The following is an 11,901-nucleotide window of genomic DNA, read 5'->3' as shown; positions in this document are numbered from 1 at the left end:
GCTAAGCCGAACCACCTGCTTCGCTCAGCCAATCAAAGCCGCGAACATCAACAGAAAAAATGTAAAGGGCTGGCTCGGCTGTGAAGAGGCTCCTATTGACGCTGTTCTTCTGAAAGTGCTGACCGAAGAATGACACAGCATGTGATACAGACCTGAGGTAAATCTGTGTGACTTATAAGAAAAGCGGTTTGGCGTCATTTTTCATTAGTAGTAAGTAGCAGTGTTGTTCGGCCGAAAATAATAATACTACGCGGCCTTCGCCTTCATTTACGACGTGAAAATGTTCAAAAAGTCATTTATAAAGTATAATAAGAGTGGTCTTATTAAACCATTAAACCAGTTGACCGGAGGAGTCTAATTACATGAGGACTTAATCATGCGAGGGAAATATGCTCACATGTTTATAATGACAGATTACCGTGTTTACCCAGCCTTCACGCATTTTAGCATGATAAACATTATTATTTGCTGCCCCCACCCCCTCACGCAGCTACATGAACATACAGCGACATTATGACCACTGACAGGTGAAGTGAATAACACTGATTATCTCTTCTGCGTGGCACTTGTGAGTGGGATATATTATGGAGCAAGTGAACATTGTGTTCTCAAAGTTTATGCGTTAGAAGCAGGAAAAATGGGCAAGCGTAATGATTTTAGCGAGTTTGACACAGGCCAAACTGTGACGGCTAGATAACTGGGTCAGAGCGTCTCCAAAACTGCAGCTCTCGTGGGGTGTTCCCGGAGTGGTGGCAAAAAAAGTGATTTCCGATGTTGCTGGTTTTTGTTTGTTTGTTTATTTAATGTGTAATATCTTTGCTTATATTGGTAAATAGACTGTAGTCAACAGGATTTGTTAAGGGGTTCTAAAATAAAGAAATTACCTGTTTTTGCAAGTATCTTTGAATCTGCGTTATTGTACCTACATTATAAATATCAATCTAGTCCTTTTTGTCCAGATTGCTCTTGAAAAAGACATGTTTAGTATCAGTGACACTTTTTACCTGGATACATAAAGGATAATAAAAGATGTAAAAGTCATTGCAAAAAACTGATTGCAGCTTCTACCTACCTCTGGGCCAACAGCCAAGCTACTGCATCTCAAATTGCTGAAAAAGTTAATGCTGCTTCTGATAGAAAGGCGTCACAGTGCATCACAGTTTGTTGCGTGGGACTGCATAGCTGCTGACCCCTGCCCACTACTGAAAGCACCAACAATGAGCATGTGTGCATCAGAACTGGACCATGGAGCAATGGCAGAAGGTGGCCTGGTTTGATGAATCACATATTCTTTTACATCTTGTGGATGGCTGGGTGCATGGGCGTGGCTTACCTGGGGAACACCTGGCACCAGAGTGCACTATGGGAAGGCAAGCTGGCGGAGGCAGTGTGACACTTTAGGTCAGGCATCCTCAAATCCAGGCCTCGAGGGCCGGTGTCCTGCAGGTTTTAGATGTATCGCTGATCCAACACACCTGAATCAAATGGCTGAATTACCTCCTCAGTGTGCAGTCAAGTTCTCCAGAGTCCTGCTAATGACTTCTATATTTGACTCAGGTGTGTTGAAGCAGAGACACATCTAAAACCTGCAGGACACTGGACCTCGAGGCCTGGATTTGAGGATCCCTGCTTTAGGTCATATTCTGCTGGGAAACCTTGGTTCCTGCCATTCAAGTGGATGTTACTTTGACACATACCACCTACCTACCATGTACACCCTTTCACGGGAACAGTATTAATTGATGGGTTTGGCCTCTTTCAGCAGGATAATACGCCCTGCCACAAACCAACAGTTGTTCAGGAATGGTGTGAGGTGCACAACAATGAGTTTGAGTTGTTGACTTGGCCTCCAAATTCCCCAGATCTCAATGTAATCGAGCATCTGTGGGATGTGCTGGACAAGTCTGATCCATGGAGGCTTCGCCTTTCAGCTTACAGGATTTAAAGGACCTGTTACTAACATCTTGGTGCAGGTACCACAGCACACCTTCAGGGGTCTAGCGGAGTCCATGTCTTGATGTTGCTGTTTTGGCAGTAAAAGGGGACCAACACAATATTAGAGAGGTTGTCATAATGCTGTGCTTGATCAATGTATAGGCTACATGACCTAGTTTCTTAGTAATTTAGATGAACCTGAACCAGGAAGCTTGACTTAACAGCAAAAGTTGATAAACTACTGAGGTAATGCCCGTTATTGTCTCCTGGGGTCTTAGTTAGGTTGTTTTTTTTTGTTTTTGTTTTTTGTTGAGACAGCTAAGAATCTGGCAAACATCCATGCTTGCAATAATGATACAGTAATCACTGCTGCAAGTAATGACTTTGAATTTGAGCAGGAAAATTGGAAAAAGGAAGAAAGCTGACCAAATATTCCTTAGGGGCTCAAGAAGAAGGTCACTAAAAATTTAACAAATTCCCCTCTCTCATCATTGGCAAAATTTTAAAATTCACATCTCAGTGGAGTTTTCATTTATGGTGATGAAATTTGGTGCTCAGGTATAACAATTACTGTTGCAGTTTTCTGTTTTAAATTGAAAAACAAGAATGCAAATAACAATAAAAGTGTAATTTATGATGGCGTATGACAATACTGGGTGTAGGATCAGCACATAGACAGTTTAGGGTGGGCCAGGTATGTGCTCCGAGTGTTCCTCTGGTTCACCCTGTTTTAATGGCACCTGTTTGAATGCAATATGCTACCACTACCAGAAGGTGGCGATAATGCATCTACATTCCATCCATCCATGCATCCATCCATTCTCTTCTGCTTATCCTTTTGGGGTGGGGGCATCCCAGCTGTCATAGGGCAAGACGCAGGGTACACCTACATTCATGAAATCTTAATTTTAGAGCGTAGATTAATGTTGTTCATTATTAGCTTTGGCTAAAAATATTCTGTCTCAATGACACTTGATTGGTGCTTCTCTGTAGTGCTCCTCTAGTCTGTGGTGCACTAAGCATCCATGTGGTTGGCCCATGCCAATCACTAGCTCTGGTTGCTGAGGATTTAGGAACCATCATCCTTTTTGCTTATATTTTGGTTACAGACCAAAGTATAAAGGACTGAAACTGACACCATAAGCATCAACACATTTTGAAGAAAAGTTCACTGTGGAACAGGGATGTCCCCACTTGACAGCCTACTCCACCCCAGCAGAGGGAGCTAAAGCTTTCTCAATGCAAGTCATAGCCATATAGTCACTGAGATCTTCACTTCTAGCTTCTAGCTTGTGTTTTGTTTTTGGTTTTTTTGTGCATGCAAGCCCACAGGCCTCCTTACCAGTAGGTGTCATTAAGGTCTGTTGACTCAGCATATGAGGGAGAACAAATGATAAAAAGCACTGGGATGATGTCACTTTGGTAGTGCATGAAAAGAGAGGGCAGTCAGCCAGTGTGATCAGGAAGCACTGAACTGTGCCTGCATAATTTTTGTACTGTTTGTGTGTATGCTTGTAGATGGCGAGTGGACAGCTGTCGAGGGCGGAGGCATTGGCATGCTCGGGCTGCAGGCATGCGTGCCATGTGATGCTCTACGCTGACACGAAAGCTCAGCTGTTTGGGAGAATTCCCATCAAACATATCATACTGGTGAGGTGTGTGTGTGTGTACTGACATGTTTGAGTATGTGTATGCTCAAATGACACACGCCTTTACATATCTGCCTCTTTGACTAAACAGGCATATTTCTGTGTGTCTATCACTTCCCACAGATGCAGATGCGCTTTGACGGTCTGCTGGGTTTCCCTGGCGGGTGAGTCTTTCCTGGTGCTACTTTTGTTGCTTATAAGCATAGGTACATTTAACGTTTGGTTTGTAAATCACTCTTTTCCTTCACAGAAGAGCCCCACCAAAAGAGTAAAAAAGAAAAAAAATCCTTTATAGCTCTGAAAAACATTCATACATTGATGTTACAATACTTGTCCTGCAAGGATCAAAGACAGTAAAATGTGCCTGACAGGTTCTTATTTATGGTACTTTATCTTGCCTTAAACCCCTCTTTGTCAAAATTGAGATTGTCTCATACTGCTTAATTAGTATTCTGCTAAATGAATCACCTGCGCCTTTGTATTTGTGATTTTCTGTAGTCGCTGCCAGAATCTGTAATGTTTCATTTGCCAAAGCAGTGAAATTATATAACGAGTCAATACGACAGGTCTGAAAAATGATAGCGACATATGCAAAAAAGGGGAAAAGTGCATCAGCAAAGGTAACAGTGGACAAATCTACTGATACAACTACATATTATCTCACTAATCTCTGGTTTTAATATAATGTTGCAGTTGATATATGAAGAAATCTTCCAAAAACTTTCACTGATGATGAGTCAATCAGTCTGGTACTTTGAATAGCAATTAAACATCAAAAATACTGTTATTGCTGTGTAAGTTTGGTCTGCTACTTACTTCAGCTATTAGACTTGATCATGGGCCCCACAAGATAAATGTTACTAACTTAAGGGATCCTTTGACTTTTCTTGTAGCATCCATGAGCTTCACATACTTTTTGCATGCTTGTGACATCCATCCATCCATCCATCCTCTTTTGGGGTGACAGTAGAGATGCTCAGATGCCTTCCCTCTCCCCGGCCACTACCTAAGTGAGGGTAGAAACATAGCTCGAGTAAATTGATAGGTTTGCTTTCACACTCAGTTCTTTCTTTACCACAAAATACCTGTACAGTATTCACATCACTGCAGGTGATGCATCAATCCATCAGTTAATCTCCTGCTTCACTCTCCTCCTGCTTTTGAACAAGATCCCCAAATACTTAATCCTCCACTTAGGGCAGCTACTTGTCCCTGACCTGGATTGAGCACTCCACGCTTTTCCACTTGAGGACCATGGTCTCAGACTTGGAGGTGCTAATTCTGATACGCAGTTTGGAACAGTCATTAGTGTCCCCTATGGGGGCAGTCTATTCACTTATCAGTGGCCATCATCAGCTCAAATTTTAAATATACTTTGGTTTATGACTAAATGCTGTATCAGCAAAACTAGTAATGTTTATTTTCAGAATGATAAACTAAGATGGTGATGGTTATACGTGCTAAGCAGCAGCCTGTTGGCACTGTGACTCACTCTGCATTGGATTATCTTTTAACTTCTCCTTTTCTCATATAGACCAGTCTAAGAAACAGTGAATTGGCTGATTCATAGTTTGAGATGATACCAGTAATACATTAGAGCAGAGTGTTCCACACATTTGTTTACTGCAGTGCTGTTGTCTTGAAAGGTGGTCATAGAACCTGCACCCAACTCTGAGAACAGCTGTATTTCTTGAAGAAAAATGTTTTCTAATACTCTTTCATGTTATTGTATGTGTTGACATAGTATGTCACTGCATTTCATGACGATTTTTAGGTTTATAGTTGTTGTAGGCAGCTTCTGGGTCACCACCCTCTGCAGCAGTGCCAAATAGGAAGTGGAAAATCATCTGAAACTCAGGGGGGGTCACTTATTTGAACCACAGCTCTCTCTGCACTGGACACCTGATACTAAAAGGAGAGTGCAGCACACTCTAGTGGGGACTGATGTTCATTATCATATCATTAAAGGGGCCCTATTCTATTTTTCCCAGTTTTTTTTGGGGGGGGGGGGGGGGGGGGGGGGGTACTAGAGTAGCTTTGCACAATACATATATTTTAAATATTCATGCATCTTAAACTGAGCCCCAGCTGCAGTTTCAGCTCCTTTCCCTTAAGGCCAACTTTCTTCTTATTGCCCCTTGCAAACAAAAGGTGTAACAGCAGAGGGGTGGGGCTGCTGTTCTTACAGGTAGCTTGATGTGCCTTAAGGAATTTCACTAATATGGTCATCTTTTTCTGGCCTAGTAGAAAAACTGTCTGAGGGCTATCAAAAAGTAGATGATTATATTCAGTTTTATTTATATAGCACCAAATCACAACAGTTGCCTCAAGGTGCTTTATACTGTAAGGTAAAGACCATACATAGTGTATAAACAGAGTGAAAAGAGGGGAATGAAAAGAAACACTCCAGCACCCCCCAGCAGCGTAGGCCTATAGCAGCGTAACTAAAGGATGGTTCAGGGTCACCTGATCCAGCCCTAACTATAAGAGCAAAGTTTTAAGCCTAATCTTGAAAATAGAGAGGGTGCCTGTCTCCTGAATCCAAGCTGGGAGCTGGTTCCACAGAAGAGGGGCCTGAAAGCTGAAGGCTCTGCCTCCCATTGTACTCCTAAATGTCCTAGGAACCACAAGTAAGCCAGCAGGCTGAGAGCGAAGTGCTCTATTGGGGTGATATGGTACTATGAGGTCTTTAGGATAAGATGGGGTCTGATTATTCAAGACCTTGTATGTGAGAAGAAGGATTTTATATTTCATTCTGGATTTAACAGGGAGCCAATGAAGAGGGGAGCGAAGGCTGACCCGTGTGGCCTGATGCAACAAACGAGCTGCTGTAGCTCAAATTGCTGAAAAAGTTCATAATGGTTCTGATAGAAGGGTGTCAGAATACACCGTGTGTTGTGTATGGGGGTGCAGACCAGTCAGGGTGCCCATGCTGACCCCTCTCACCTTCCAAGCACCAACAATGGGCACGTGAGCATCAGAACTGGACCACAGAACAATGGAAGAAGGTGGCCTGGTCTGATTCATGTTTTCTTTTAGATCACATTGTTAGTGAGTAACCTGCTGAGACACAATAGATGTAAAAGCAGTGCTCACTTCAGTTAATTGCATGACAGCAAGTGGCCTTTTCTGTCTGTTCCAGTGACATTTACAAGAGTTAAGAACATCTCTAAAGAGCTGCTCTTGGTTGTTGGTATTCTGCTGGTGAGAACAGTAACATGTCTTTCTAAATGTTGACCAACACTCAGACACTCTGGCAGCAGTAAGAAACACCTAAACTTATCAAAGAGATTTTAATAGAAGTCTGAATATTGCTCTGAAATGATTAAAAAAATATCCAAAGTGATTATCTTTTAGGCATTTAAAACACTGAAGCATTACTGTTATGCTCATGTTATAATTGTGTTCTGGATATAAACCAACTATAAATTGCTTCCTGTGATGTAGTCGCTCTGATCTCTTTCCCAAATATTCTGTCAAACACAATGAAACGGTATTCCTTTAGTCTCTGTACATTTAATCCATATGTCTGGTATATTTTTATTGTAACAATTTAGCTTTAGCTTTTCTTACTATATTTTCACCCATTTCTAACATGAGACTCAAGATCTGATGACTTGATGCAGGAGTGGGCAGCACCACCACCTGGGCAAACTAATTTTGGGCTAAATTAAATAAATTTTTCTGTTTAGTGTGATTTAAGTCTCAGGAGAACAATGCCTCTGACAGCGTTTATCTACTTTCATATCTCTTGCTGACCTTTGAGTCCCACACTTCAGGCTTGTTAACCCTTCAAAGGAGACCCTTGAGTCGGGGCTTACCAGGGAATTGTCAGAAGAGCTGGGCCTGGCTTTGCCAATATCTGTTGAAGATCATGTGGATTCTTGCTTTGCCCCTGCTTCCTCCTCCTCCTCCTCACATCTTATCACTCACTTCTACGTGAAGAAGATGGATGAAGAGCAGATTAGGGAGGTGGAGAGGGCAGCTGCCTCCACTGCAGCAGATCATGGTCTGGAGGTAATGTGTCCTTCTAGAATGACTGATTGCAGCGATTTACCTGATCTCATGCTCCGATCCTCACCACCTACTTTCTTCACCTCACTCTAGGTTCTGGGAATGATCAGAGTCCCTCTCTACACCACAAAAGGCGGAGGAGGCCTCGCCTCCTTCCTGTCGCACTCTTTCATTGGCAGCGCTCGCTCCCAGCTGGTCGACGCAATGCTGCGCTTCAACTTGGTCACCCCCGGGGAGTTGCACAAAGCCCTGACACACTCTCTGAAGACTCATGCGCACACTAAACAAGACCTGGAAGCAGCCCTGGCACTGATGGAGGAAAGGAGGAAACGGTTTTGAAAAACACACCTGCATGGGCACATCTTCTCAAAATGTAGATACAGTTCCATCTGGACTACTCGTGAAAATATTTCCATCTGCTGTAACTTATATTCCGGCACCTCCCTGCCATATATACGCACGAAAAGCCAAAGGAGGGAGAGCAGCAGCACATAGCAGAGCAGGTATTAAGGACTACAGATATGACACTGATTAAGTCAGACACAGCATGAAAGGAGGAGGAGGTGGGTTCCAAAGCAGCTTGTAGAGCAAATTAACCTTGGGCAGACCGAGCCAGTTTAAATAGTGTGCCCTATTTGAGATTTGCCAGTTGGATGTGTAGACAGGTCTCAGATGAGCCTTCACCTGCAGTAGGCTGGGGTTGAAATCAGCTGATGTGCCGGGAGTGTGGCCGAGCTTGATTTCGTGGCCTGCCTGAACTAACCCTGTGCTCTGACCGTCCGCAGCACAGTCTCACACTTAATCCTCCACACTCACACACATGCTGTCATGCTGACTCTGAGTTGATGACTCATAATTGCATACTGTGCACCAAACACTTTGGGGCAAAACATTATCAGCTCCTTTACAATTAATGGAAATAAAGCTGTTTACACTGCCCATCACTTTTGAGTCTTTCCTGTCATTTCTCTCCTTTCTAACGGCAACATTTAGATACTAATTATAAGATGCAAGAGCAATTTTTATTGTAATATACACATACATTTTTATGTGGTGGAGAAGATGACATTTCTTCAATTCTAGAAGCAGTTTTGATGCCTATCTCATATCCTTCTGTCAGAAATGCCACACAGCATACAGTGAAGCAACAAAAGATTCAGGGCTACCTTATATGGCATTGCATAAGCATCCTGTGGTTTTCTTTATCTGCCGGTATTGATAATGAGGCAGGATGAGCAAAATCTGCAACCTTTTCAATCAGAAAGAATTCTTTGTCTGTGTGCTCCTCATATATATATTTTTTAATTTTTGGTTGGTTTCATTTGAAGTTCTATCACAGCGGTGCTGGTGGTGGAGGATTAATTACGTCCGTGACATACTATACAGCCTGCAGGCGAAGATTTGATTCTGTTTAAGTGCACCCTCGGTGCACATAATGCGCCTGCTCCAGATGTTAGTAACCTCATTCCCAGACAATATTGCTGCCTGTGAGGAAGAGCAGAGACAGGATGCTCCTTAATGTTCATGATACCTGAAAGTGCACAATCTATACTGTATTTTTATTTTTTTGTTTTTATTTTATTTTTTTTTTGCAAATCAACTTATGCAGGTGCAGGAACATAATTTATTTTACTACACTGTATTCATCCGCATATCAGAAGATGGAACCGAAGGATGAAATAAGCAGAGTCCCCCTCATTCATTCTGTTCAGCTTTATAATAGATTTCATGGAGACTTATTGTATTGTTACAGGGATGTCCATTAATCATGACTTCGCGCAGACTGACTCATCTCTCAGCAGGTGTTAATGCTATTAGTGATGAAGGTAGAATTAATTTGTGAGTGGAGTACAGTGTGATCTGCTGTCGATGCGCGCCTCTCGATCCGAGCGTGTTTTTCTGAGTTGACAGGAGGGGAAAATTACGCACCGCATCCGGCACAACAGACAGGAAGCAGAAGAGACTGGTAGTACCAAACGCTGCTGTCTGTGGTTGCCTTTATGTGATCCTGTGGCTCTTTTCGTGTGTGCATAAACGGTTGTGTCTTGCATGAGAGGTGAAGGGGAGAAAAAAAAAGGATGCTGTCATGTGGTGTAAGGGCGAATAATAGAAGGTCATTAGGAAAACATTTAGAAAAAGAATGGCGTGGAGGGGGGGCAGTGCAGAGTAGGTGAGGGGAAGGATGGATGCAGGGAGAGAGAGCCGGAGTGAGGGATGCTGAGGGAGAAAGACGGTATATTCATAGCAGCAGCGGTATTTATAGCCGCCCAGAGGAGAGGAGAGAGCATGGGGGCGTGGCTTTTTGCACCGCTTCGTGTGGCGGAGAGGGAGAGAGGGAGGGAATGGGAGGAGAGAGGCAGCTCTGGTGCGAGTGAGCGAGTGAGAGGAGAGGCTATTTGGCATATTTGGCAGGAGAGGGAAGGAAGAAAGAAAGGCGGGAGGGAGGGAGGGCTGTTTTTGAGTATGTGTGTGTCCCTGAGAAATAGAGAGAGAGAGGGAGGAGAGTACTGAGCTGAGAGAAATCTGTCAGATTCAAACAGTCTGTGTGTATGTGTGTGTGTGTGTGTGCATGATAGAAAGGGAACGAAGGATGAGAAGAGAGGTGGAGAGCTGAGGAACAGATAGAAAGAGACAGAAGAGGACCACAAAGTGAGGTATGTACAGCTGTCATGCCGCTCATAAATCCAAAAACAACCTGTGTGTGAGCATGTGCATGCATGACTAAAGTGAACATGTCTGTGTTTATATATAGTTTGGTGTCTTAAATGGACACTGTGTCCTCTTGGGGCTTTCTAAGTGGACAAATGGAGCTACTGGCTGTTAGGAGTATCAATTATGTAATACTGTGTGCACCATTTTCACTGTTGATGCTCTGTGTGTGTGTGTGTGAGAGAGAGAGAGTGTGTGTTTACATGCTTGTGTAATTATGCTGAGGTGTTTATGTGGCCATTGTGTGGAGCCCTGCCACTGTGCCTTGACCATATGGGGTGATTTACAGCCATTGTAAAATATAACTCAATACTAGTGCTGATAGAGCTGTGGAACCTTAATTCCCCTGTTGGGTTTGTCACCTATAAGGTACTGACAGCTATTTCACATTATGTTAATAAAGGACGCAGATAAACAAGCTTCTCAGAGGCGTCTGCAAAGTAGCATTGCCTTTGTGCTGTTGGTTTACAGTGCAACAACAAAGATTGTGATGGTAATGCAAGAGAGCAGCTCGAGTACAGGCATAGCAATCTTAAAAGCTTATGTAGGAAGGTGATTAGGGTATTAATTTTCTTATTTGATGAGCTTAAGTTTAGTTAAACCTAGGAGGAGGTCCAGATTCACTAGCAGCACTGCGATCACTTGAAATTGTCACATTGATTGAAATCGTAGCGAGGCAGCTCATGGGTTGGAAAGGGAAGCAACTCCAACCTGATCTGAGATGCAGATCCCTGACCTCAGATGGGAACATACCCGTCCTTGCTTTCACTTCATCAAAACAACTACACAGACAGTGGTCCAAATACTCCAAATATGTTTTCTGTGCTTGCACATGCAGAACCTGGTGCTAATTATGACCTACTCCACTTCCCTCTTGTTTGCCCGTGAGCTGTGGTGGTCACTTAAATGGCATTACAGGAACTCAGGCATGCCATTTCCCCCCCAAATTTGAAACCACGTGAGAGGTATTTACAGTAAAGTATTTACATTTTTAAAGAAGCCCTTTTAACCAAAGTGAAAGTACTTACGATGCAAAATCATTTCACAGTAATATTGCTTTCTGTTTGATGCAGTAATTAATTCTATATAAGTGAATGTGACCTATGTAAAGTGGACTGTCTTTATAACCACTTTACTATTGTAAGTTCAAATTTGTAATAGTGGGTCTAGCTGAAAGATAGTGGAGTCCAAAGCTGTTTTATTCCCTGAAATGTAGTGCAGTAAAAATACAAAGTTAGCATCAGATTTACTTATTAATAAGTATGCATATCTAAAAACAACCGTTCTTAGGTGTGAGATTTGTCTAAATGTTCCTGGTTACATATTAGAGCAGTGAGATTTTCGACTTGAGGATAAAAAATGTCAGACGTAAACCTAAACTGCTGATTAATTTACTGTTATAGAAGGTTTCAGTGCTCGTACTGAAGCAGCTTCAGCTGTGCCTGAAGAGCGGATGTGGCCTGACAGCCTTCCACCCCCTCACACTGTCCAACTGTTTCATTTCACTTTTTTTTGTTTGTTTGCCCAATGCTGGGATCTACAGGTATGTATTCCACAAACATTACCTGTAAATGATCTTCTGCATGAAAGTTAG

The 11,901-nt window shown here is 42.7% G+C and overlaps 2 protein-coding genes across 3 annotated transcripts in view; both read left to right on the top strand.

Moving 5' to 3' along the window:
* Nucleotides 1-67: 67 nt before the first annotated feature.
* zgc:103759 (U8 snoRNA-decapping enzyme) lies at nucleotides 68-8,542 on the top strand. The gene is made up of 5 exons (XM_030733917.1): nucleotides 68-157; nucleotides 3,454-3,585; nucleotides 3,708-3,748; nucleotides 7,364-7,601; nucleotides 7,692-8,542. Exons 2-5 carry the CDS (start codon nucleotides 3,454-3,456, stop codon nucleotides 7,935-7,937), a joined length of 657 nt encoding a protein of 218 aa, XP_030589777.1. The 5' UTR covers nucleotides 68-157; the 3' UTR covers nucleotides 7,938-8,542.
* A 1,525-nt stretch (nucleotides 8,543-10,067) lies between these two features.
* Nucleotides 10,068-11,901, top strand: part of LOC115782959 (SLIT-ROBO Rho GTPase-activating protein 3-like) — a 38,647-nt gene continuing 36,813 nt past the window's right edge. For both annotated transcript variants that reach the window (XM_030733521.1, XM_030733520.1), the window contains exon 1: nucleotides 10,068-10,252. The gene's annotated coding sequence lies outside the window, so the exon portion shown is untranslated. The remainder of the gene's footprint in view (nucleotides 10,253-11,901) is intronic.

Source organism: Archocentrus centrarchus, chromosome 7 (genome assembly GCF_007364275.1).
Source record: "Archocentrus centrarchus isolate MPI-CPG fArcCen1 chromosome 7, fArcCen1, whole genome shotgun sequence".
Taxonomy (NCBI): Eukaryota; Metazoa; Chordata; class Actinopteri; order Cichliformes; family Cichlidae; genus Archocentrus; species Archocentrus centrarchus.
The sequence above is the reverse complement of the archived record's forward strand: the minus strand, read 5'-3'. Positions and strand labels throughout refer to the sequence as shown.

What these genes read in the sequence shown, in the direction of transcription:
- zgc:103759 (XM_030733917.1), top strand. Translation starts at nt 3,454, where the DNA reads ATGGCGAGTGGACAGCTGTCGAGGGCGGAGGCATTGGCATGCTCGGGC. An exon ending in CTGCTGGGTTTCCCTGGCGG is followed by an intron (nt 3,749 to 7,363) that starts GTGAGTCTTTCC and finishes CCCACACTTCAG; the next exon opens with GCTTGTTAACCCTTCAAAGG. An exon ending in CAGCAGATCATGGTCTGGAG is followed by an intron (nt 7,602 to 7,691) that starts GTAATGTGTCCT and finishes ACCTCACTCTAG; the next exon opens with GTTCTGGGAATGATCAGAGT.